At 44.4% G+C, this 25890-nt stretch overlaps 1 protein-coding gene across 7 annotated transcripts in view; it reads right to left on the bottom strand.

Moving 5' to 3' along the window:
* Window positions 1-21335, bottom strand: part of hells (helicase, lymphoid specific) — a 40625-nt gene extending 19290 nt beyond the window's left edge. The window contains exons 1-11 of one of the 7 annotated variants that reach the window (XM_055647333.1): window positions 21198-21335; window positions 18197-18464; window positions 16863-16985; window positions 15469-15513; window positions 13011-13050; window positions 10753-10820; window positions 8901-8939; window positions 6929-7162; window positions 3666-3848; window positions 2119-2262; window positions 1773-1969 (exon numbers count right to left, since the gene is read on the bottom strand). In XM_055647333.1, coding sequence (XP_055503308.1) covers window positions 1773-1969; window positions 2119-2262; window positions 3666-3848; window positions 6929-7162; window positions 8901-8939; window positions 10753-10820; window positions 13011-13050; window positions 15469-15513; window positions 16863-16985; window positions 18197-18454 — 1331 coding nt within the window. In that variant the 5' untranslated portion in view covers window positions 18455-18464; window positions 21198-21335. Of the gene's footprint in view, window positions 1-1772; window positions 1970-2118; window positions 2263-3665; window positions 3849-6928; window positions 7163-8900; window positions 8940-10752; window positions 10821-13010; window positions 13051-15468; window positions 15514-16862; window positions 16986-18196; window positions 18465-20774; window positions 21097-21197 lie in introns of those variants that run through there. The other 6 variants (XM_055647334.1, XM_055647329.1, XM_055647332.1 and 3 more) reach the window with 6 other exon arrangements.
* Window positions 21336-25890: the final 4555 nt, after the last annotated feature.

Raw genomic sequence — 25890 nt, 5'->3', positions numbered from 1 at the left:
TTGTCAGTGTACAGTACAGAGACAACGAAATGCATTGAATCAGTGTTATCTTCTACGTTTTATCTTCTTTTTTCAATCCTTTAACAAAGGCACACAACACTAATCATGCAAAATGAAATCCTGGTCAATGAACTAAGTGGACACCTCAAACTTGTGCAATTTCTTTCCAGCTCTTAGCACCCTAGCACAAATTATAATGCTATCTGAGCTCTTTAGATTAGTTTAGTTTATCGTCACGCACCAGTCACAGTGAAAAGCATTTGAGGCGTACTAACTAGTCAGTGGAAAGAATGATTACAGTCAAGCCCCATCAAGCCCAATTGATTCCCATCCCCCCATGAAAGTGTTTATTTTGGGGGGTAGTTTTTAAATCCCCAGATATTTTAAACTTGAAAATTTAGCATTCAACATATCAACTAATGATATAACAGCTTTGAACACAGTTTTTTTTTTTTAAATCAGATTTTCTTTAAATAATAAGAACCAGAACAACAAAACTTCTGATGTCACACTTAATGATTAGAAAATAAAAAAAAACTCTGCATTATTAAGGAAAAGGGCAGGAATCATTATGGGTAGAAAATAGTCCAAAAGTAGTTTAAAAGGAATGATAAGAGTTGAAGGCAGATGCAGAAAACCTAACCTCACTTTATCTCCACATACCAAAGCGAGTACAAACAAATGATGTTTGCCAAAGATGTGGCTGCTTCAACTTCATTTAACATGACAGAGAATTTCCATCTGTCTAAATATGGGTTAGGCAGAAATTATAGCATTCCAACAGGCCATTTATTTAATTACGATATTAGTGTTCAATAGCCATAGGAATGTTTTCCACCTCATTAATTTCACATAATAAATGGACATTATATCCTTGGCTGTCACATTTTTAGTTAGGTCATTATATAATTTATATAATTTGGACGTCATTTACAGACCAAGGTGCCACTTAAATTCACCACATTAGGTTGCAAACAAATTATCTTCCGCATCTGTGGAATAAACTTCACAAAACTATCCTGGGTGGACGGAACACAAAATTAAAACAAATGGACTTTTATGGGCAACAAACTGGAAAGAATGCAGAGAAGATTAATGAGGATGTTGCCAGGACTCGAGGGTCTGAGCGGTTGAGCAGGCTTGGACTCTTCCCTGGAGCGCAGGACGATGAGGGGTGATCTTATCAAGGTGTACAAAATCATGAGAGGAATAGATCAGGTAAACGCAGAGTCTCTTACCCACAATTGGGGAATCGAGAACCATAGAACATAGGTTTAAGGTGAGGGGGGAAAGATTTTATAGGAACCTGAGGGGTCACGGAACAAGCTGCTGGACGAGGTAGTTGAGGCAATGCCTCAATGTTTGGTACTGCCGCAATGTTTAAGAAACATTTAGACAGGTATGTGGATAGGAAAGGTTAGAGTGATATGGGCCAAACACAGGCAGGTGAGACTGGAGCAGATGGGACATGTTGGTCAGCAAGTTAGGCTGAAAGGCCTGTACCCACGCTGTATCACTATATGCTGTAATGTTTGTTAAGCAGAACACCAGAGTATCCAAGGCAATGTCCTTCCTGACATCTCTTGTTTGAGATCTAACCAAACAACTCTGGCTTATTTTATACTTTCTAGAAGCATAAAATGTTAATTGCAACAACTGCACTAAAAACTCAGCCAAAAACAATAAACCAAGAATGCCAAATGCAACCAAAACCATTGCTCAAGCTAGATCCTTTAATAAATTGCAGTTTAAAAATCCCTTCAAAATGGTACCTTTTCAAGTCGTCAAACACATCAGGCAGTAGGAAGTTGAGCAGAGACCAGAGCTCCGCCAAGTTATTCTGTAGGGGGGTTCCAGTCAACAGCAGCTTGTTGTCAGTGTTGAATCTTTTTAGTTCTTGAATCAGGCGGCAGTTCAAGTTCTTGATTCTGTGGCCTTCGTCCACAATTAGATATTTCCAGTGAAATTTCTATTTTGGGAAAAATGCACGACATTATATTTGGCGATCACAGCTGATAGGCACTGCAGGACTTGGAGGCAACAGTCCCTTCACTTCTCCTCCAATTGTTGCAGGAGTGCAGTCTCCCAAAGTTTAAACAAAATACCTGTCTGATTTACCTGGAAATACCTGCGGTCCCTCATTGCAATTTCATAAGAAGTGATGATCACAGGCATGATTTGCAGAGACCCCTGACACTTTCGAATTTTGCGTAGCTTTTCAACACGGTCTTTTTGGTTCCCATGATAGAGCAGCACAGGAATCTAAATGTAATAGACAACAAAATGGTATCGGAAATCCATGTGCCAAAATGGACCATCTCTTTGATGGGTACTGAGAGTACAAGCTCAGCGGTCATGTTGCAGTTATTCAAGACATTGGGGAGTTCATATTTAGAGTATTGGGTTCAGTTTTGGGCACCATGTTATAGGAAAGATGTTGTGCAGCTGGAAAAAGTACAGAGAAGATTTACAAGGATGTTGCTGGGAATCGGGGCCCGAGTTAGAGAGAGAGAGAGAGAGAGAGAGGTTGAGCAGGCAAGGACTCTATTCCTTGGAGAGCAGGAGGCTGAGGAGTGATCTTATAGAAGTGTAGAAAATCATGAGAGGAATAGATTGGGTAAACTCACAAGAGTGTCTTGCCCAGAGTAGGGGAATCGAGAACTAGAGGACATGGGTTTAAGGTGAAGGGGGAAAGATTTAATAGGAATCTGAGAGGTAACTTTTTCCACACAAAGGGTGGTGGGTGTATGGAACGAGTTGCCAGAGGAGGAAGTTGAGGCAGATACTATTGCAGCGTTTAAGAGACATCAATTTATTTATTTATTTTTAACGAAAGCAATTGCACAAAAAAGAATGACATAACAGTTCTATAACTCTAGCACAGCTTCATTTTTAACATTTTACAAACAGAATATTGAATTGAAATAAGAAAAAAGAAAGAAAAGAGAAAGATGAAAAGAAAGAAAAAAAAGGAGCTATATCCGTTCACCCCACCCCTGCGCCCACTCACCCAGCTTAACAATCAGTGTTCAAACATTGTATTGTTCAAGAAATTCAATAAAAGACCATATTTTTAAAAATTGATCTGGTTTGTCAGTCAAGACAAACTTTATTTTTTCTAGATGTAGTGTCTCTGTCATTTCCGTAATCCCCATCTTCACTGAGGGAACTGTTGTCTTTTTCCAAAATTTAAGCATACGTTTTTTTGCTGATATTAGACCATAATTAAGAAAGTGTTTTTGAAATACCGTTTGTTTGACACATGCTTCCGATATTCCCAGTATTATCAGTTTTGGGTCTGGTTCCAGTGGAATTTTCAATGTTTTAGAGGTAACTTTTAAAAATGTCCGTCCGAAAATGTTTCTATTTTGTACATAGTACAAAAGTATGGGTGGCTTCTGGAGAATTATATTTGTCACAAAGGGGGGGGGGGGGGGGGGGGTTAAAGAGACATTTAGACAGGTACATGGATAGAACATGTTTGGAGGGATATGGGCCAAACGCAAGCAAGTGGGGCTAGTGTAAATGGGACATGTTGGCCGATGTGGGCAAGTTTGGCTGCAGGGCCTGTTTGCATACTCTATAAGTTAGTTCTGAAGTTGGATCAAACCCCCCCCCCCCCCCCCCCCCCAGTCTCACCTTCGGAATTACCCCCCCAGTCTCACCTTCGGGGTGAATCTCTTGAACTCGGACACCCAGTTTGGTAGCGTAGACAGAGGACCGCAGACGAAGAACGGCCCCGGGACCCCTCGGTCCACCATCAAGGCGATCATGGCAATGCACTGCACAGTCTTCCCCAGGCCCATCTCGTCTGCCAGAATCCCATTGATGCCATTTTCCCACAGCATCTGTCCGGGAAAAATACAAACAGCATCAGGAGCAGCTGAAGACACCCAGACAAACCCACCTCAAATCTTTTTCAGTTTAGTTTATTGTCAGTTTAGTTTTTACAGTGAAAAGCTTTTTGTTGTCTGCCATCAAGTCAGTGGAAATACTATGCATGATTACGATTGAGCCATCCACAATTTGCAGATGCATGATAAAGGGAATAATGTGTAATGAAAGATAAAGTCCAGTAAAGTCCGATTAAAGATAGTCCGAGGGTCTCCAATGAGGTAGATAGTAGTTCAGGACCACTTTCTAGTTTGTGATAGGACAGTTCGGTTGCCCGATAAGAATTGAAAATATATTGTCCCTGAATCTGAAGGTGTGGAGGTTTTCACACTTCAGTACCAATTGCCTGATAGAGAAGGGAGATGGTGGATTTTCACCTTCAAATTCCATTGTGAACCTCTTCCAAGTGCAGATGCAAAGCGCTGGAGTAACTCAGCGGGACAGGCAGCATCTCTGGAGAACGTGGAAAGGTGACATCTCGGGACCTCTGGAAGCAGGGTCCCAACTGGAATTGTCACTTATCCATGTTACTGAGTTACTCCAGCACTTTTTTGGAAGCCAGCATGCAGCATGCTTACTGAGTTACTCCAGCTTTTTGTGTCTATCTGCAGTACAATGCCTCTACATCTTCCAAATGGACACAAACTATATTGGCTAAAAATAAAATACAGGTGTTCAGCAGCTGTCTGCTACTATCAATAGAAGTTTAAGTCAATAGACGTTGTAGTGGAGCACAAACCCTGAACATGAAGGGGCCATCAAAGTTTCCAATTCTGATTTTATAACCTATTGGCCCCTGCAGAAAGCACACAAGAAAATATTCAGGCTTAACAGTTTATATTAAGATACAGCGTGAACAGTCCCCTCGGCCGGCCTAGTCCACGCCAACCACTGATCATGCATTCACACTTGTTCCATGTAATTTCACTTTTGCATCCACATCAGGGGCAATTTTACACAGGCCAATTAGCATGCAAATCCGCACGTCTTTGGGATGCGTGAGGAAATCGGAGCACCCAGGGGGAACCCACGTGGTCACAGAGAGAACGTGCAAACTCCACGCAGACAGCACCCGAGGTCAGGATCGAACTGGGGTCTCTGGCGCTGTGAGGAAGTGGCTCTCCCAGCTGTGATGCAGCGGCTCTTCCAGAATCAGTCAGTGGAAGTTCTAGTAACTCTGATCAAGGAGGCACCATATCCGAGGAAGGATGTGCTGTCCCTGGAGAGGGTCAAGAGGAGACTTACAAGAATGATCTGGGTACTGGGCCTATACTCGCTGGAGTTTAGAAAAATGAGGGGGGGAGGCTCATTGAAACATATAGAATAGTGAAAGGCTTGGAGAGGGTAGATGTGGAGAGGATGTTTTCACTAGTGGGAGAGTCTAGGACTAGAGGTCACAGCCTCAGAATTAAAGGACGTTCCTTTAGACAAAGGGGGATTTGTTTAGTCAGTGGATGGTGAATCTGTGGAATTCTTTGCCACAGAAGGTGGTTGAGGACCAGTCAGTGGATATTTTTAAGGCAGAGATAGATAGATTCTTGATTAGTAAGAGTATCAAGAGGATATGGGGAGAAGGCCGGAGAATGGGGTGAGGAGGGGGAGATAGATCAGCCATGATTGAACGATGCAGACGACTTGATGGGCCAAACAACCTAATTCTACTATCACTTATGGCCACCAAAGCGTCCAATTCTGGTCATGACCTATAGCCCACTGCAGAAAGTACGTAAAAAAATCATTCAGGCTGAATAGCTGCCAACGCTTGCTGATTAACTTGTCAAGTTTAAAACATTGTAAGAGTGATTGCAAGCACTTCCTGACACCACCAGATTGCACTGCATCTCATCTACAGCGGAAGCCAGAAAATAACTGGCAAGATAGAAGAACTTTGGAACATTTTACATTCACACATAATGTAGTCTCAGGTGCAATCGTATTAGGCAGCTCCAGCAATCGGTTCTGTTCACTTTTTCCATTCAGATTCCACACCTCCCAGGCGACACGGTGATGCAGCGGCAGAGCTACCTCCTTGCACCGCCAGAGACCCGGATTCGATCCTGACTACGTGTGCTTGGCTGTATGGAGTTTGTACATTCTCCCAGTGACCAGCGTGGGTTTTTTCCCTAGATCTTTGGTTGCCTCCCACACTCCAAAGACATTCAGCTTTGTAGGTTAATTGGCTTGGTGCAAATGTAAAATCTGTGTCTGTGTCTCTGTGTGGTCGTGTTAATGTGCTGGGATCGCTGATCGGAACAGACTCGGTGGGCCAAAGGGCCAGGAGACACTGCCTCAAAAAGGTAGCCAGCATCTGATAGTGGGTGCTGTCTGTACAGTTTGTACGTTCTCCCCATGACTACTTGGGTTTTCCCCGAATGCTCCGGTTTCCTCCCACATTCCAAAGCTGTACAGGTTTGTAGGTTAATTTGGCTCTAGTTGAAAAAACCCCCAAAAAACTGTATATACTCCCTAGTGTGTAGGATAGTGCAGTGTACAGGGATCGCAGGTAGGCACAGACCCAGGGTCCAAGGGCCTGTTCCAGCCTGCGCTGTATCTCCAAAATAAAACTGTTGCCTTGCTGTATTGCTCTATTTCCTATCTATTTATGTTTAGATTCAACCTGGAAACAGGCCTTTCAGCCCACCGAGTCCATCGATTATCCGTACACTAGTTCTATCCTACACACTAGGGACAATTTACAGAAGCCAATTAACCTACAAACCTGCCCGTCTTTGGAACATGGGATGAAACCGTAGCACCCAGAGAATACCCACGCGATCAATGTAGAAACTCCACAGACAGCTCCGGTGGTCAGGGTCGAACCCTGGTCTCTGGCGCTGCAAGGCTAGAGTTCTGCAGCTGCACCACTTTGAGAAAATTATGTTGCGAGAAATTATGTTTTTTATCAAGAATTTAGCCCAAGAACCAGTCTTTGTTGTTCATCCCAACACAAGATATTGGTCAGGCGATGGCTAGAGTATTCTCCCCCACCCCATCACAGACACCAGACTGAAACAGATGACCATTATAAACTCACCCTTAGCCACTCCATGCCCTCCACTTGGTACCACCTCATCACTCCATTTGTGAAGAGTTTGGGTTGTTGGTATGGAACCGGTTGGCCGTCCACCCGTCTGACTGGGTCCCAGAGATGCTGGGAGTAGTGGCGAACCGTTTGGGTCAACCTGTCCTTGATAGCAGAATTGGAGTCCTGGTTCTTCTCTGTATCTTCAGTCTCGAGTCTTATCTCAGTGTACGTGGTGTCAAGATTCTGTGGATGAAAATTATGACCCCAATTTACAAATACAGCCATTGAAATCTGCACATAGCCTACAATTGACTGATTAGGTGAATTTACCCTGAAACTACTCCAGAGGGATTAGACGGACAGCAACAGAGGAATGGCAAATTGGAGCATTGCCATCTGTACGGAACCATGGTGCTCTTTCCTTCCCCCGTCCCATCTGCCTTCCAAATGCTTATTGCAGAAGTATGCTTTAGAGAAGAGGTGGTGGCCATCTGGCTAACCAAGATACAGGCTGCACCGGCTAACTTTACAGTGCCAGTAAAGACCCTGCCCTCAAATTCACCTCAAATCCAACACCTCCCTCCTCTTTCTTCTAACCTGATCTCACACTTTTCTCTTTTCATCTCTGTCCGTTCTCCAACCATCGACCATTAAAAAAACCCTCTCGCCTGTATCCACCGATCACTTGCAATGCTTTGTCTCATCCCCTCTTTTCCAGCTGGCTTCCCCCGACAATCAGTCTGAAGAAGTGTCCCGACCCAAAACGTCGCATATCCATGTTCCAGATGCTGCCTGACCTGCTGAGTTGCTCTGGCTCTGTGTGTCTTTTTGTTTGTAAACCAACACCTACAGTTCCTAGTGCCTAGAGTCAGTAAACAACCTGTGCCACAAGGGACATACTTTCCTCATAGCTTTTCTTTCTTCACAACTCAAAAATATAAACTTTCAGTTTAGAAAATTCCTAAAGATACTCAAGAAAACTTGCACTTGATGGAATTTAAGACGAATCCCCAAACGTTCACAACAGCAATTTATCAGAAGCGATTGCAACCAAATGGATTTAGAAGCATGTACAACAAGGGGCAACAAGGACACACAAGCTCATAAGAGATAGCAGCATGCAATTTGACTTTTCAAATCTGCTCTGACATTTATCAAGATCTTGGTTGATCATGTACCTCAGAACCAAAAGGCCCCGACCCAAAACATTGCCTATCCATCTCCTCCAGACGTTGCCTGCCTCGCTGACTCACTCTAACACAGAGTGTTTTCCTCAAAATTCCAGCATCTGCAGTTCATTGTCTCCCCATTTTCCTGCACTACCCTTGCATCTCTCAATTCCCATTACTCCTACAAAACCAATGATCGATTTTGAACGAAATGACAGAGCCTCCTTGTTCCATAAGGTGAAAAAATGTCAAAGGTACGCTGATCTCTCAGTGAAATTTCCCCTCATCTCAATCCTAAATCGCCCATCCGTTATTTTGAGAATTACTTCTTAGCCACGAGCAACATCCTTCCTGCATTTCCAGTCTGCCAAGCCCAGTAAAGCTCTTTGTAACTTACAACTGGTACCTATTGTATTGGAAACAGCCCAACTTACCCACACCGCCCAACATGTCCCATCTACACTAAACCCACTCGCATGCATTTGGCCCATATCCTTCTAAACCTGTCCAAATTTTTCTTAAACGTTGCAATACCGTCTGCCTCAACCACTTCCTCCCACAGCTCGTTCCATACACCCACCCCCATTCTGTGTGGAAAAAGTTACCCCACAGGTTCCTACTAAAGGGCCTCAAAGGGCTGAATAGCCTACTCCTGCATCTATTGTCTAAATCTTTTCCCCCTCACTTATGTCCTCTGGTTCTTGTACATGAAGCTTATTCTTTCTTATACAACTATGCCAAGACTTCAGCGCCTATGCTTCAACTTCTTGATTTGCAACACAGTGTTAACAATTCCTGTTTTATTGACTTACTTCATCCGTTTTAGCCTTTTTGACTCTTGACAAAATATCCTAGAAATAAGAAAAAACATAAATTTTCATGGATCAAATGGAGATTAAGAAACAGTTGAATTATTTTTTTGAGTATAGACTTTGCGAATAGACAAAATAAACGCAGGAGAATGTGCACACATTTCCCACTCTTTCTAGTTTCAGCATTAAAGGAATCACAATGTGGGAAAAATGCACTGTGGCTTGAAAGGAAAATTCTCCTGCCTGGATTCCAATGTTGAGTCACAGTAATTTTAGTTCGGCAAATGATTGCGCATCAGAATGTTAAGTCAAGGACTTTCCCCAATGTTTCAAAATTGTTGCTGCGGAGTCCGTACATTATTCTAGAACTGAATAAGTGGGTCACCTCCAGTGTGCTCTGGTTTCCCTCCACATCCCAAACGCGTACAGATTTGTAGAGAAACTGGCTCAGTGTGAAGATGCGTAACGGAATCGGAAGCCAGTGCGAGAGGGGAGGGTGGGGGGTTGCTCAAGAGAATGTGGGGGAAATATAAAATGGGGATTGATATAAAATTTGTACTATGCATGATTGACAGTCGCCACAGACATAAGAGCGCAGAGGGCAGTTTCCACGCTATCACTAACTATGAAAATGGAACTAATGACCTTGGTTGGGGGTAGTGAAGTACAAAAAAAATGAGCTAAAATTTTAAGCAACCAAGAATCTTTAAGCAACCAATACTTTACCACGCATGACCATTTAAGCAGGGGTGGAACATGAACAATTACAAGTGACAAGCCACAATACAAGTCTACCACCAATTTACCAGCAAACTTGATTCCAGAACCTTTCTGGATTATTCGTTTTGCCAGACCAACTTTGAAAGTAGTCCAACGGTACCAAAACAGACCGCCTAGGCCACGAAGGAGCTGAGATACCGGCCCACAAAGTCAGCTGCGGATGTCAGCTAAGGGAACGGATCTGCCGGGCCAAAGTACCAGAGCACTGGCCACAGGGGAAAACTTTGACCGCCGATCAGCGCGGAAGTCCCGATGAGGTAGAGATCGGCTGCCTCACCTGACCGGGGCGCCATGTCTTCATGGGGGACTTCTGGATGGGATTTCAAGTGCGCTCTCGTCATTTTGCCCGGATTGAAGGAGGTGGTAAACCACCAGTTAGCAGAAAATCATTGGTGGACCTGTAATTCGGGCAGGAGTCACTCGTAACTACTATGGAATTTCAACTCAACAGCATGGCACATCGTCTTCATTAAAGGTCCAGACTGCACACCACAACTCAAAGCACTTCTTAGATCCCAGCAAGAGCAGGGAAGAGACAACCAACTCCATATTAGTCTAAGAAAGGATGAAGTCAAGCTGCATCTTCAGAGGGAAATGGATAGTCGAGACTCTTCGCCAGTCAGACCCAAAATGTATTTTCTCCATTTTCCTCCAAAGATTGAACTACTTGGTTCCTCCAGCAGCTTGTTTAGGCTCCAGATTCCAGCATCTGCAGTCTCATGGACATCTAAGAGTATTAACAATTGTCCACGAAACAATGAAATGAAATGACATCAGGCATTTAAAAAAATGTGAAATCGTGTAACAAATGGCATCAAAGTAAAAGGCGTATTGATAAATAATCGGAGCCAGCCCAAGAATGACACAGTACTGCGTTTCTATAATTCGCAATTAATAACGCAGAACAATTGCAGTGAGAGATTTTACAGTGACTTGAAGTGGTGCATTCCCAGAGGCGAAATACGAGAAAACACAAGCAGCACACAACGTGAGGGTTTTAGAGGCCTCTTCACTGAGCATAACATCAGGGACTAGAGACATCATGGCACGTTAAGTAGAACAAACTCTTTACCTCCTTTGAGATGTAATCTGAAATACTGTATGTTTCTTCTTCTCTTCCTCTTTTCTTGGATGCTAAATCTTTTAAAAATAAAAAAATAAAAAATCAGGTAGAAACTTATTTACCCGCCAGGATCTTGGAATATCTCTGCGACACAAAAAAAAACACCCCGAACCTGATAAGATCAAAATAAGGTAGAGGGATTTCCTGTAATGCCCACTGAATCTTCAAACATACAAAATTCAAATATACAAAAACTGTTTATGGAAAGACATGGTGGGTAAAGTTTGAGAGGGGAACATAATTAAAAAAAACTCAATGTCAGAACAACTCTTAAAAGTATGGGCATAGCAAGCAATCTGTGGTGTGAATTTGTGGAATGGTCTGGAACAGGAGATAAAACTTAGCACAATCACAATTCAGTTTAAAAAGATGTACAAAACACTTTTTTTAAAGGATATTGGGATGAGGATAGGTGATTGTGAGTGGGATATTTGTTATACTGATTGTATTGGAAAGGGTGATTATAGGGTGATGGGTTGCATATATGACTAAGATACTGTATAGTATATGAGAGTTTTTTCTTTTCTATTTTTCTCTCTCTTTTTTGTATGGCTTTGTAAATATTTGATTAGTGTATAAATGTGAATAATTTGGTGTACATATAGCTACTGGTGTACATATGGTGTACATATAGCTGCTATATTTGTATAAGATAGTTATAAGCAGTTGAATAAGGGATGGAAATTAATAAGCTTTGGCTTCTTCCTGCTCCTTTTCGGACACATACGATTTCATTTATTTATAGATATTGTTTATGACACCTATAAATATTCTTGTTTTGTTTTTTGTATGCTGTTTCACACTTGCTTTTTATTCTTTTATTCTGTTCGAAATAAAGAATTAATTAAAAAACAAACAAAAAAAACAAACATTATTTGCATCCAGGATCAAGGGAATGGAAAAGCATTCACATCTTGTCACAGCAAATGAGAAAAGGTAAGCACGACATTTGTTAACCCGAGCAATGTCAGGCCAAGTTAACAATATTGCAGGTAGAAACAAAATGCTGGAGTAACTCAGTGGGACTGGCAGCATCTGTGGAGAGAAGGAATGGGCGATGTTTTGGGTTGAGACCCTTCTCCTTCAAATAAAGATTGCAGATGGTCTTTCCAGAAAAAACTTAAAGACTGCAAAGTAATTATTTTTCCTTAAACTGAAAACAACTCTAAATTTGCATCTTGGATTCACTAGGCAGAAGACGCAGCAAGTCCTGAGATCGCCAACTTTCCTTTCTGTACCAGTTCAGTCATTTTAACCATAATGCAGGGGATAATGAAGAAGTGTTCAGATGAAACAAAGTTTGTTCATACGATTGAAAGCTTTGACTATAAGAGGATGCAGATGTACTGGTTGAATGCATTTCGTTGTCTCTGTACTGTACACTGACAATGACAATTAAATTGAATCTGAATCTGAATCTGAAAAGTGACGAGTGGAATTTAATCCAGAGAAATGCAAAGTAATGTTCTTGAGGAAGTTCAACAAGGCAAGAGAACATATAGTATAAATGGCAGGATATTGAGTGGTGTGGAAGAATTGAAAGAGTCTTGCAGTGTACACACACACACCCTTAAAGGTAGAGGCTTCTGTCAATAAGCTGGTTAAAAACTCATATGGGATGTTTCAAACAATTGGTATCAAATAATGAGATCCAATTAGATGTAACCAAACTCCTCCAGCTTTAGGGCACTAATTATCAATACCATTATAACGGTGAACTTATTAAATCGGAAACAGGAAGTAAACTGATTATTTTTTTTAAAATTAAGAACATTGGTGTATCACAACAAACGATTCACACTTTTACCTGGGTTAATATGACTAACCCAGGGCTACACGGTGGCACAGGGATAGAGTTCTTGCCTTGCAGCGCAGGAGACCCGGGTTCGATTCTGACTACGAGTGCTGTCTGTACAGAGTTTGTAAGTTCTTCCCGTGACTGCGTGGGCTTTCTCTGAGATCTTCAGTTTACTCCCACCCTCCAAAGACGTACATATTTGTAGGATAGTTGGATTGGTATAAGTGTAAATTGTCCCTAGTGTGTATGATAGTGCTAAGGTGCACTGGTCGGTGCACATTCGGTGGGCCGAAGGGCCTGTTTCAGTGCTGTATCACTAAACTAAATTATCTGAACTCCTCAACTAAAAGGTGTTCCCAAGAGCAAACTATTCAACAAGATCGATGTAGTATTTAAAACACATACATACCTGTTTTCGTCTCTTCTAGTGACGAGTTTTTTCCCTGCACCTTTAAACATACAAAACGAGTCGTCAAATCTGCAGCTTTGACACCCACATCGTCAATCTTTCACTTCCAATCCTTTCCAGCAACACTTCCCTCTCTCCCCCACTCTCCTCCAAAAACAGTTTTGTTCCGATTTCATCTTGCATAAACTCTACTGGATCAACCGCTTCAGATTTCCACCCCATCCCTCAATAAATTCTGGACAAGTGTTCAATTCTACAGGCTTCTTTCCACATTATCAATCTTTCACCTGCAACCATTTCCAGCAAACCAACACCCCTACTCCACACCACCACACCCCCTCCCCCCTCCAATAAAAATCAATTGATTGCGTCTTTCATCCTGCACAAAATATACCGAATCAAGCTGCCATTTCAGATTTCCAGTTCACCCCCAATAAATTCTGGGCTAAATGGTCATTAATCTCCCAAACTCAACCTCAAGAGAGAAGGGTTTGGCAGCACACTTGCCCCAGAACAAAGAAAAGGCGAAATGTTCAAATGCATGCCGACTGCTTAGGTACAACTGAACATTTATGCAGCAGATCAGCAATCACAATGGTCTTCACCACCCTGCACAATTCCAGTTCATCCAACCACTTGGTTCAGAGATTTCAGTCAAGCTTTCCTCATAGAGTGATAGTTTGAGACATAGAAAGGGTAATCAAAATTTGCTTCCCACGGTATTCAAATCATACGGACAGTTTTAAGGCGAGAGGTGGTGAATTAAAAAAGGGATCGTTGAGGCAATTTTATTAAAAATATATATAGACAGAGCACAGTAGACATCTGGAATGTGCAGCCAGAGGTGGTGGTGGAACCATAAACCATAAACAATATGTTTAAGAGGCATCGAGACAAACGTTTGCAATAGGCTAGGCACAGAAGGATAGTCCTGATTTGATCAAATGGGATTTACATGGGTAAAAACTGTGGTGTGGACACGATGGGCTAAAAGGGTTGGTTCTGTGTTGTGCAATTATATATGAAAACAATCTAACACCATAATAAGCTACGTCTTCATTATCGAAAACTTACAGATCCCCACATAAACTAAAAAGTATAAAAAACAGGTGCACAATGAAAAAAATTGGGAAATTCTGAGAAAGGCCAAAGACCTACAGGTTTGTAGGCTAACTGGCTTGGTAAAATCGTAAACTGTCCCTAGTGCATGTAGGATAGTGTCAGTGTGCGGGGATCGCTGGCCGAAGGGCCTGTTTCTGCGCTGTATCTCTAAACTAAACCTGATGCGAGTTACAGGTTTCTGTTAAATTCTGGAAGAAACAATACTACAAGAAAAGGAGGAACGTTGGGCACGACCACATTAATGAAAAATCGCAAAATCTGAATATGATGTTAAGTTCCTGGAGATAGTGCTTTTACTTTGATAATAACTTCAACAGCAATGCTACATGGAACAATCCAAAGTGACAGCTTGGGCTTCGCGGTTAAAATCTCATCAAAATAGTCTAATTCGCTGAGACACTACGTGGCTTTAGGGAAGGAAATAGTTAATTAGTCCAAACGATAGCATCTTCAGAACCACAGCAATGTGGTCGACTCGCAATTAACCCTGACATGAACCAGTGACATTCCTGTTTGTATTTTTGCGCAATCAGGTATAAAGCCACAGATAGACACAAAATGCTGGAGTAACTCAGCAGAAAAGGCAGCATCTCTGGAGATAAGGAATAGGTGACGTTTCGTGGGTTGAGACCCTTTCGAAACGTAACCCATTACTTCTCTCCAGAGATGCTGCCTGTCCCATTGAGTTACTCCAGCATTTTGTATCTATTTTCGGTTTAAACCCGCATCTGCAGTTCCTTCCCACAGGTATACAACCACACTGCACTGTTCCAGCTTCATCACAGGGACCGCAGCAATTCAAGGCGACACCTTAGGGCGGCACAATGGCGCAGCGGTAGAGTAGCTGCCTTACAGGGCCAGAGACCTTAACTACAGGTGCTATCGGTAAGAAGTTTACTTTCTTCCTGTGAACATGAGTTTTTCTCCAGGTGCTCCTGTTATCACCCACGCCCCCAAAACATGCAGGTTTGTAGGTTAATTTGCCCCCCCCCCCCCCCCCCATTGTGTGGCAAGAGGTAGAATCTGAAGAGTTATCGTCATACAGCATGGGAACAGCCCCTTCGGCCCAACTTGCCCACACCAACCAACATGCCCCTTCTACAGCAGTCCCACCCGCCTGCATTTGGCCCATATTCCAATAGGCAATACGAGTTGTGGAGAAGGGTGGGGGCAGTTAAACGTAGGATGAGCGTAGATAGACCGTTGCTGGTTAGCACGTATTCGGTAGGCCGAAGAGCTCGTTTCTGTGCAGTAAGACTCTGACTCTAACTTTATTGAATAGAGATAAATAATGCCCCAGCTTCACATTGCATGTACATATTTCTTGAACCCTTACCAGCAACTTTTTCTTTTTTTCAAGCTTCTCTTTCCTTTTCTGTTCCTGTTTAACAAAAAAGGAACAATCGTTCCAGTAATTGAATATGACAGGATTATTTTAATCTTTTTAAATACCTCGGTGTGTTTTTTTTTAAATCATTTAAAACGCCCCGTCAACAAAGGAAGGAGCAACAACACGTGACTCTTCTCAGGCTAAAACAATTCTGAAGTCCACACCCAAAGCTTCAAAGAAATTCCCTTTGAATGCTGATTCTCATGTACATACCGTAAGAGTAGAATGAAAGCACTACTTGGCTCTGTTTTAAACAGTTTTCAAGTGGGGGCACTGTACATTAAACAGAAATAGGGGCTTGGTTAAATGTTTCTCGGTCTATTCAAACAGTACAGAACTAGCTAACGACCCTATTCTGCATAAGCTTGACGCCACAATGCTTATTAGCCAGCAAATGCAAAAAGGCCAGATGGATTAGACAAAGATAAGGAGTCCTGAAACAGCAAATTATTCCACCTAACTACTTAAAATTAAAGTAGTTATCGGACACCTGTGAGGGGTGCACAATTATGCCTTCAATGTAGGTGTGCACAGACATGAACAGGCTGCTTGAGCAAAATATGAAGTGCTGGAGCACCTTAGCGGGTAAGGTGGGATCTATGGAAGGACGATGTTTCCAGTCGGGACCCTTCTTTAGACCCGAGTCAGCAGAACTCAGAACCAATTTACTCCAGCACTTGGTATTTATCTCAAGATTACAGCATCTTGCGTCTCCATTAAACAGGCTGCTTTGTCCCTTCAATCTGCTCCTTCAGTCCACGTACACATATTCTCACCATGGTCTCTAGCCTTCCATTTATTTCACATAATTCATGTTGATGGAAACAACATCAATAAGTGTGCCATGGTAGCGCAATGGTATTGCTGCCTTACAGTGCCAGAGATCTGGGTTCGATCCCAACTACAGGCTCTGTCAATACGGAGTTTGTACCTTTCCCCCGTGACCTGCGTGGATTTGCACCGGGTGCTCCGCTTTCCTCCCATACCTCAAAGACATACAGGTCTGTAAGTTAATTGGCTTGGTAAAATTGTAAACTGTCCCTAGTGTGTGTGTAGGATAGTGCTAGTGTGTGGGGATCGCTGGACAGCGTGGACTCAGTGGGCCAAAGGGCCTGTTTCCGTGCTGTATCCCTAAACTAACAAATCAGTCAAACTGTAGGATATGGAAACATTGGAAGCATCACTTGACCTGTTATAAGGTACGCATAGGCTAACCATTCAGGTGTGATCTTGGGCATTTCAGATTAGGACAAACCACTTATTATTGAACATTTCACTTCATGTTCCTCCCCAGTGGCAATGTGCCCTGAAGGCTGATAAAATAAAACAAGAATTCTTACCTGCAGCTGCTGCTGCTCCATCTTCATCAGCAAGAACTTGGAGTAAACATTGCTCTTCTCCAGCAAATGCTGCAATCGCTTATAACGCATTTCCCGCGAATCTTTTTCCCAAAACATTTTGGCCTGAAAATAGTGTCAGCAGGAGATTCAAGATAAAAACAAGATAAATACGGCAATGCATTGAATCATTTCTAGTTTTACTCATCGCTAAAACAGTAATTGAGTCACATGATTAATTTATGAATATACGACTCTTTTTATACATGAATCTTTCCGCAGCTCGGAGCTACCACCAAATCTCGAGCAAAACACAAATTGCTGAAATGACTCAGCAGGTCATTTATTCTCAGTTCTCAGTGACCAGTCACCAGCACTTTGCGTTTTGCTTAAGATCCCAACATCTACGGTTACTTGCATCTCCGTAGCACCAAATCCTGTCTAATGAACAAGGTTGAAAGTGCTGCAAGTTTCCATTAAAGGAATTATGGGCCAAATCACCCATGTTTTGCAGCAGCTGGAAGTGTAGATAACACTGCAACTTAAACTAACTGTTCCATCATAGTCCACTTGGGTAATCTACAACCCAACGATGTGAACACTGAATTACCCAAGTAAACCAATCCACCATCTACCATCCACTCCCATCCCCATCCTGCACACATTTCTCCCACTGCTCATCACCCTGCACTTCCCCGCCCCTCCTGCTCATCTCCCATCCCCACCCACTTCATCCCCATTTCCCTTTCACCCCTCCCTCCAGCTGTACACTTTACTGCATTGTTTCTTTCTTTCCATTGCACCTCTAGTCTTTGTCATTATCTCATCCATTTGCCCATCACCCCTCCCCACCCATATCCACTAACCACTTGCTAGTCTTTGCTCCACCTCTTCCTTTCGTTTCCAACTTTCTTCGCACTGCATCAGTCTGAAGGGGGATTCTAACCCGAAACGCCACCTGTCTACTTTGTCCACAGATGCTGCCGACCTGCTAACTTCCTCTAGCACTTGCTCAGTATTCCAGTATCTGCTGTCCATTGAATATGAAGAGAATGTTTTCACAAATGGGAGTCTAGGACTAGAGGTCATAGCCTCATAATTAAAGGAAGTTCTTTTAGGAAGGAGATATTTCTTTAGTCAGCAGGTGGTGACTATGCCACAGAAGGCTGTGGTGGCCACGTCAGTGGATATTTTTTAAGGCAGAGATAGATTCTTCATTAGTATGGGAATGGGGTTAGGAGGGAGATATAGATCAGCCATGATTGAATGGCGGAGTAGACTTGATGGGCCAAATACCTAATTCTGCTCCTATCACTTATGATCTTGTGTCTCCATACCTGTTCCATCAGCTTCTTCACTTCTTCCTGACCTTCCTCTTCCAGCTGCCTCTCCTCCTCCAGCATGCTGGCTGTAATGAGCTCATTCAGGTCATGCATTTCACCGTTCCTGGCTCCGGCCATCTCACCGTTCCTTGGCCCGGTGGCCTCACCATTCCTCAGCCCGGCCATGTCACCATTCCTGTGCCCGGGCATGTCACCATTCCTGAGCCCGGCCATCCTGGGCGCCGCAACCTCACCGTTCCTGGTCTCGGCCATCTCTCCGTCCCTGGAATTTACAGGAAAACACATCAGGCAGGAATTTCATATGGACTGCTGCAAATGAACCCGATTGCTCAGTAAAATAATCTTTGTTGATCATTCAAGCAAATTATCCCTCTTTTGATCTTAAGTTGTGGCCTCAGGCTAGGAAGGGAATCACATTGTAACCAGCCGACTGTAAATAATGGATGACTATGATTTCCACAACTCGCTGCACCTGACTAACTTTTGAAAAACGAGTACCGAATTTGCAAAAACTCATTTCCCTTCAGCCAAGTCAGGGAGATGGCAAGACGACAGTGATAAATGACCGACAATGTATATCTCAAAGCAGAACAAGTGGAGCCTATTGAGACCTCCAGAAATGAGTCAATCAGCCCCAACCTCCAAATTTTACAGCAAACTGCAATGCCTTCTGCAATCAACTCTCACAGCTACACGGTGCAATACGATACAATATAACTTTATCCCAGGAGGGAAATTGATCTGCCACCAGTCATTATACACAAAATACAGAGGCTACACTGCACGGTGCAAACTACTGGTTAGCCGCAAAATTAGGATGGCCAGGTTAGTTTGCCAAGATGTACTTAATAGATCAACAACAGTTCTGGAAAAAGGTCTTGGGGACAGATGAGGCAAAGATTAACTTATATCAGAGTGATGGCAAGAGCAAAGCATGGAGGAGAGAAGGAACTGCCCAAGGTCCGAAGCATTCCACCGCATCTGTGAAACACGGTGATGGGGATGTTATGGCGTGGGCATGTGTGGCTGCTGAATGTACTGGCTCACTTATCTTCATTGATGATACAACTGCTGGTGAATTCTAAGTAGTTGGTGTATAGTCACATCCAATCTGCTCAAGTTCAAACAAACGCCTGAAAAGTCATTGGCCAGTTTTTCATTCTACAGCAAGACAATGATCCCAAACATACTGCTAAAGTAACAAAGGTTTTTTTTTTAAATGGTCAATTCTTAAGTGGTCAAGTCAATCACCCAATCTGAATCCGATTGAGCATGCCTTTTATACGCTGAAGAAAACTGAAGAGGACTAGCCCCAAAACAAGTATAAGATAAAGATGGCTGCAATACAGGCCTGGCAGAGCATCACCAGAGAAAAAAACCCAGCAACTGATGATGTCCATGAATCGCAGACTTCAAGCAGTCAGTGCATGCAAAGGATATGCAACAAAATACTAAACATGACTACTTTCATTTAAATTACATTGCTGTGTCCCAAACATTATGGTGCCCTGAAATGGGGGACTATGTAATTACTTCTGTAATTTCTACATGATGAAAATAAAATGTATAAAAATTACCTTTACTAAAATCTGACAAAGTGCACTTTAACTACATGTGTTTTTTTCTATTAACAATCTCAAATTGTGGAGTACAGAGGCAAATAAATAATCGTTGTCCCAAACATTATGGAGGGCACTGCGTAATCCCCAAAACAAAACTGGCCGTCCAATATCTCATCCTTTCTCACAACATCAACCTCACAATATGCCCAAATGCAGAACACAAACTCCCACTGCACAAACATGGTGCACAACTTTATATTTATTTACTTTGAAACAAAGTAGGCCATTCGGCCCATAGGACTCATGCCAGCTCCCAACAGATCGCCCACGTCAGTCTTCCTCCACTCCTTACTCACTCTTGTTGACAATCAACTTCTATTGTTTTTGCTTGTCATTTACCCCGACTAAAGTGCAAATCACAGAAACCAATGAACCCACGAGGTCAAAACACAAAGTGCTGGAGTAACTCAGCGGGTTAGGTCTGAATCTGAAAGAATGATCCAACCCGAAACGTTGCCCATCTATTCCCTCCACAAATGTTCCCTGGCCCGCTCTGTTCCTCCAACATTTTGTTTTGCGCAAGATTCAAACAACTAAAGTTATTTCTGTCTCCGGCTCTGATGCCCTCGAAGACAAGCTCACAAATGTCCACTCGGACCACCCTGCCGAGTCCAGTGTTTCAGCCTTTTGGACATCTCTCCTCCTTTTACATATCAGTCATTCTCGCCCCAAATGTGCTCTAAGCCTCCCGCCCACATCATCCTCTCCCCAGCACCAGTGCCCACTCCACTTCCCCCACACCCGGTGTTGTACCCACTCGGTGCCCGGCGTTGCACCCATACACCCAGTGTTGCACCCACACACACATAGTTTACTCCCGACGTTGCATTCACCGGCATCCCGCGTTGCACCCACACACACTCAACGTTACTCCCCGCACGGCACTGCACCCACACGCACCTGGCATTGTACCCACACACACCCGACGTTACTCCCAGCGCTACACCCACCAACACTCAGCTTTACTGCCGGCGCTGCAACTACTCGCACCCTCTCGGCACCTAAAGTTATTGCCGGCGTTGCACCCACTGGGCACCAGAAGTTACCCCCGTAGTTGCACTTGCCCGTACCCGGCGTTATACTCCCCGCACCAGCGTTCTTGGCAGCGATGCACTCCCCGCACCCGGCGTTATTCCCGGCGTTGTACTTCCCGCTCTCGACCCTGCACCCGACGTTAGTCCCAGCTTTGCACTCGCGCCGTTCTCAGTTTTCGCGCCATTTGCCGGCGAGTCCAACGGTGCAACCGAGGGGAGGGGGGGTGGGGGCACTTGCGGCCGCTTCTTTTTTGAACTTCAATCTGAAGTTCACCCTCACTTGTTGCGTGCATTGAAACAACGACAATGGGGTGCAAAACTAATATTCAAATCCTATACCTGACTCAGTGTGTTCCTCCGATACTGCAAATCAGCTAGGCATTCTGAACCTTCCCCGTCTGTGAGTTGCGAATGGAAACTCCTCCGCGTTGCACCGGTGGCGGGCGGGCGGGCACGCGCGCGCGATCCAGGTACCGGTGGCGGGCGGGCGGGCACCGGTGGCGGGCGGGCGGGGAGGCGCGCGCGCGATCCAGGCACCGGGCGGTTGGGTGGGGAGGCGCGCGCGCGGGGGAGAGAGCGCGGAATCCGGGACGCACGTGGTGTGGACGATATGGAAATGCGAGCGAGCGCGGCGGTTGGTGGCACGTGCTGGGGGGGGGGGCGCGAGCCAAGGATTATAGAGCAGAGCAATCTTTGGAGCAGAGTCTGCCCTATAATCTTTGGGGTGAGCGGTCGCCGTGCCCGCGCAAAGCTAAAAAAGTAATGGGGGAGGCTATGCGAAAGTAGGAAGGCACAGACAGAGACACAGACAGAGGCACACACACACGTACACACACAGATACAGGCACACAGATAGGCGCACACACTCACAGACAGGCACCAGATAGAGGCACCCACACAGACAGGTACACACAGACAAGGCGCACACACACAAATACAGGCACACACAGACAAGGCGCACACACACAAATACAGGCACACAGATAGAGGCGCGCACACACACACAGGTACACACAGGCAGGCACTCAGACTAACAGAGGCACACAGACACACTCACACAAAGAAAGACACAAATGATTTGGATCATCTGTCAAAGTTTGTCTCAGGTCAGCATTGAAATAAAGTAATGCAGATCATGGTTAATGCACAAAAGGACACAAAGTGCTGGAGTAAATCAGTGGTCCAGTTATTTAATTTATTATGTGGACCAACATACAGCGAAAAGTATGTTTGGTGCATGCTAGCCCAGTCAGCAGAAAGAGTGTAAGTGATTAAAATTAGGCCGTCCACAGTGTACAGGCACAGGATGAAGGGAATAGCGTTTAGTGCAAGGTAAACTCCAGTAAGGTTTGATTAAAGATAGTCCGAGGGTCTCCAATGAGGCTGATGGTAGCTCAGGACCACAATCTAATTGGTGTTAGGGTGATTCAGTTGCCTGATGACAGCGGGGTCAGATAACATCCCTGGATGTTAAGATGGTTATATACAATAGTGGTAGGAGCACTAGAGCAGAACAGCCCCCTGCCACCTATATCCCCTTCTCTCGCTTCAAATTTCCGCCATCTCTCTTTCCTGTGCCCTACCCAACCCAATGTGCACCCAATTCTCCCACAATCTCCCAACCCTCCCCCCCCCCCCCCCACACATCTCCCCTTGAATCCCTCCCCTCCCACTTACATCCCACTCCTCTGGCTTTACACTCCTCTTCGCTCCTTATTGGACGTGTCTCCATTTCATCTCTGGCCTTTTTCCACCCATCTGCCAACCAACCCCTCCCCCCCCTCACCTCAATACACCTATCACTTGCCTGGCTTTGTCCAGCCCCCAGCTCATTTCCCAGCTTTCTTCCCCCTACAACAATTAGTCTGAAGAAGCAACCAGAAACGTCACCTGTTATTCCCATTCCTCGTTGAGTTCCTCATGAAGTTTGTGTTGTAATATTGACCAAACAGCCCTTCGTCTGCATTACCCTGCATAAAAATAGTGGCTATTCTGATCTCAAGAGTTTATTTAAATGTCATTCGAGCATAACAGGCTTGTAAACACAAAATGCTGGAGTAACTCAGCGGGACAGGCAGCATCTCTGGAGAGAAGGAATGGGTGACATTTCAGGTTGAGTCTGAAGAAGGGTCTGGACCCGAAACGTCACACATTGCAGCATTTTTGGCCTTATCTTCGGTTTGAACCAGTACTGCAGTTCCTTCCTACACAGGCTTGTAAACACGATACACACAGGTATAATAATCAAAAATGCATAAAATTAATTACCACAATTATACAAAAAAAAACCAGTCGCTTGTGCAATCAAAGACAGTCCATGGAAATTCATAGTTGAGGTAAGTGGTGTGCAGTTCAAGATCCTGGTGGTTATTGGGAAGAAGCTGTTCTTGAACCAGGTGGACACGGTTTTCAGACACTATGCCTTCTTCCTGATGGTACGAGTGAAATGGAAGCAGAACCAGGGTGGTACGTCTTTGATGATATTGACGGCCTTCTTGAAGCAGCACTTCTTTTAGACCCAATATCTCCACGAGTCTCCAGAAAAATCGAGACCTGAAATGTCACCTACCCATGTTCTCCAGAGATGCTGCCTGACCTACTACGTTACTCCAGCACTTCATGTCTTTTGTTCCTCCTATAGATCCCTTTGATGGTAGGGAGGTCAGTACCCGTGATGGACAGGAACACACAATAGAAAACAGAAACCTGCAAATATGTATCTTAGTATTACCAAAATCAAATTACTCACCACCAGGATGTAGTCAAGAGTCAATTTAATTGTCATTTGGACCCCTGGAGGTCCAAACGAAATGCCGTTTCTGCAGCCATACATTACACACAAATAGACCCCAGACACAACATAATTACATTTTACATAAACATCCATCACATAGCTGTGATGGAAGGCCAAAAAAACTTATCTCTCCACTGCACTCTCCCCCCCCCGATGTCAAAGTCAAAGCCCCCGGCTGGCGATGGCGATTGTCCCGCGTCCATTGAAGCCACGCCGGGTGGTGCGAGGTCGCACACCGGGTCTTGGTGTTGGAGCCCCCGGTGTGCGCTCGCAAAGTCCCGCGGCCATTCCAGCCGCGCGGGGCCAGCATGTAGGCCCCGCTCCGGAGCTCTTCGACCCCCGCAACACGGGATGGAGAATTCGCGCGCTGCAGGAGCCCGAAAAGCGGTCTCCCTCCAGGGATCCGCGGGCTCTCGGTGCTGCCGTCCGCAGACCCGCAGTAGCAGCCTTCGCATCAGCAACAGCAGCGGCATCGGCAGCAGCAGCAGCGGCAGCAGCACTCCTCCACCGCTCCACCCGCTCCGGTCTCGGCCAGCTCCGCGACGGCAACGGTGAGTCGGCACCAGAGTCCCCGGCTTCTTCCCATTGGAGGCCGCTCCTCGTTGCGGCCCCAACGACAACTGAGACCCGACGAGAAAAGGTCGGGTCTCCAGTGCAGGGAGAGATTCAAAAGTTTCCCCCGCCCTCCCCCCACACACACACCCCAACAAAAAATAACAAAAACTACATAAAAACACAGACAAAAAATAATAAAACGCGGACAGGCTGCAGAGGCCGCTGCTGACCAGAGTCGCGCCGCCTAGCTATAAGTTACAAATACAGTTTTTTATAGGCACATAGATATTCAGGGAATGGAGGGATAGTAGTACGAGTGTCAGTGAAAACAGGAGAATAGTTGGGAGGAAAAGATGGATCAGGCATGATTGAATGGCGGAATAGACTTGATGGCCACAATGGCCTAATTCTGCTCCTATAAGTTATGAACCTATATGGTTCACATCCACGGAGAGGGGATTATGTTTGATACTCTTTTGTTTCCTTTCCATTTCTAGCCTTCGTTCACCCATGTTCAACCAACCCCTCCGCCCACTTGTATCTACTTATCATTTGCCAGGCCTTGACCCGCCCCCACATCTCTTCTCTAGCTTTCTCCCTGCTATAATAATCAGTCTGAAGATGGGTCCTAACACGAAGCATCACCTCCAGAGACACTGCCTGACCCACTGAGTTGCTCCAGCAGTTTGTGTTCCAATTAAATGTTTTAATGTTTGAATGTCTGGTCGTTATGAACATTGGATCATGCTGGAATATATGATTGCAAAAGAAAATAAGGTGGAATCTTAATTCATTGTTGTTCCTGTTGCAGTTAGCTATCTGCTAGTGGTAAATATACATCAATGATAGCTGTTGCTGTCACCAAATTGACAGAAATGTTGGAACAAGGAACTGCAGATGCAAACTGCAAAAGGACACAAAGTGTAGGAATAGCTCAGCGGGTCATGAAACATCTCTGGAGAACATGGATAGGTGACGTTTCGGGTCAGGACTCTTCTTCAGACTGATTGTGGTGGGTGGGGGCAGATAAAGTTGGGAGAGAAGAGAGCCAAGCTTTGTCCTATATCTCATCTCTTCCAATCTTTCTCCCTCCCCTCAAACCTCCCCAATGTCTAAAGAAGGCTCCAGACTTGAAACATCACCTATCCAAATTTGCCAAAGATGCTGTGTTACCCACTGAGCTACTCCCCCTTCTCGACAGAAATGGTGTTACATTAAGTATCACATTGTGCGTGAGGCTGTAGTGCTAATGTGGAACCACTAGCAGACAGCAAAGTCATTGTAATTTGCACCACTCACCACAACATTTGGATTGGGGAATGCTGGTTTCTCACCGATTTGCATTATATACATCCTAAAGCACTTCACGGATAACAAAGTGCCTTCTGATCATTTATTGTGGTGGATGAAATGGAATTGAAATTCAGCTCTACAAACTTCCACAGACAACAATGTTATAATGAGCAAGTAAACTAACCTGATTCAGAAATCTTGATTGTGTGATTAAGTATTGACCAGGATACTTGAGATAACATTCCAACTTGATGCAGTGCCTCGTTAAGCCTGAAATGAGGGACACCTGAGTTCAATTCACCACTGTGAAGAGAATTGATATGGATGGCAAAGACCAGAGGGTATGGTTTTAACGTGAGAAAGCCAAAGTCTAAAGGAGTTGTACAGGCA

This window comes from Leucoraja erinacea, chromosome 15 (genome assembly GCF_028641065.1).
Source record: "Leucoraja erinacea ecotype New England chromosome 15, Leri_hhj_1, whole genome shotgun sequence".
Classification (NCBI taxonomy): domain Eukaryota; kingdom Metazoa; phylum Chordata; class Chondrichthyes; order Rajiformes; family Rajidae; genus Leucoraja; species Leucoraja erinaceus.
Note: the sequence above shows the minus strand (reverse complement) of the source record. Positions and strands in the feature narration are given on the sequence as shown.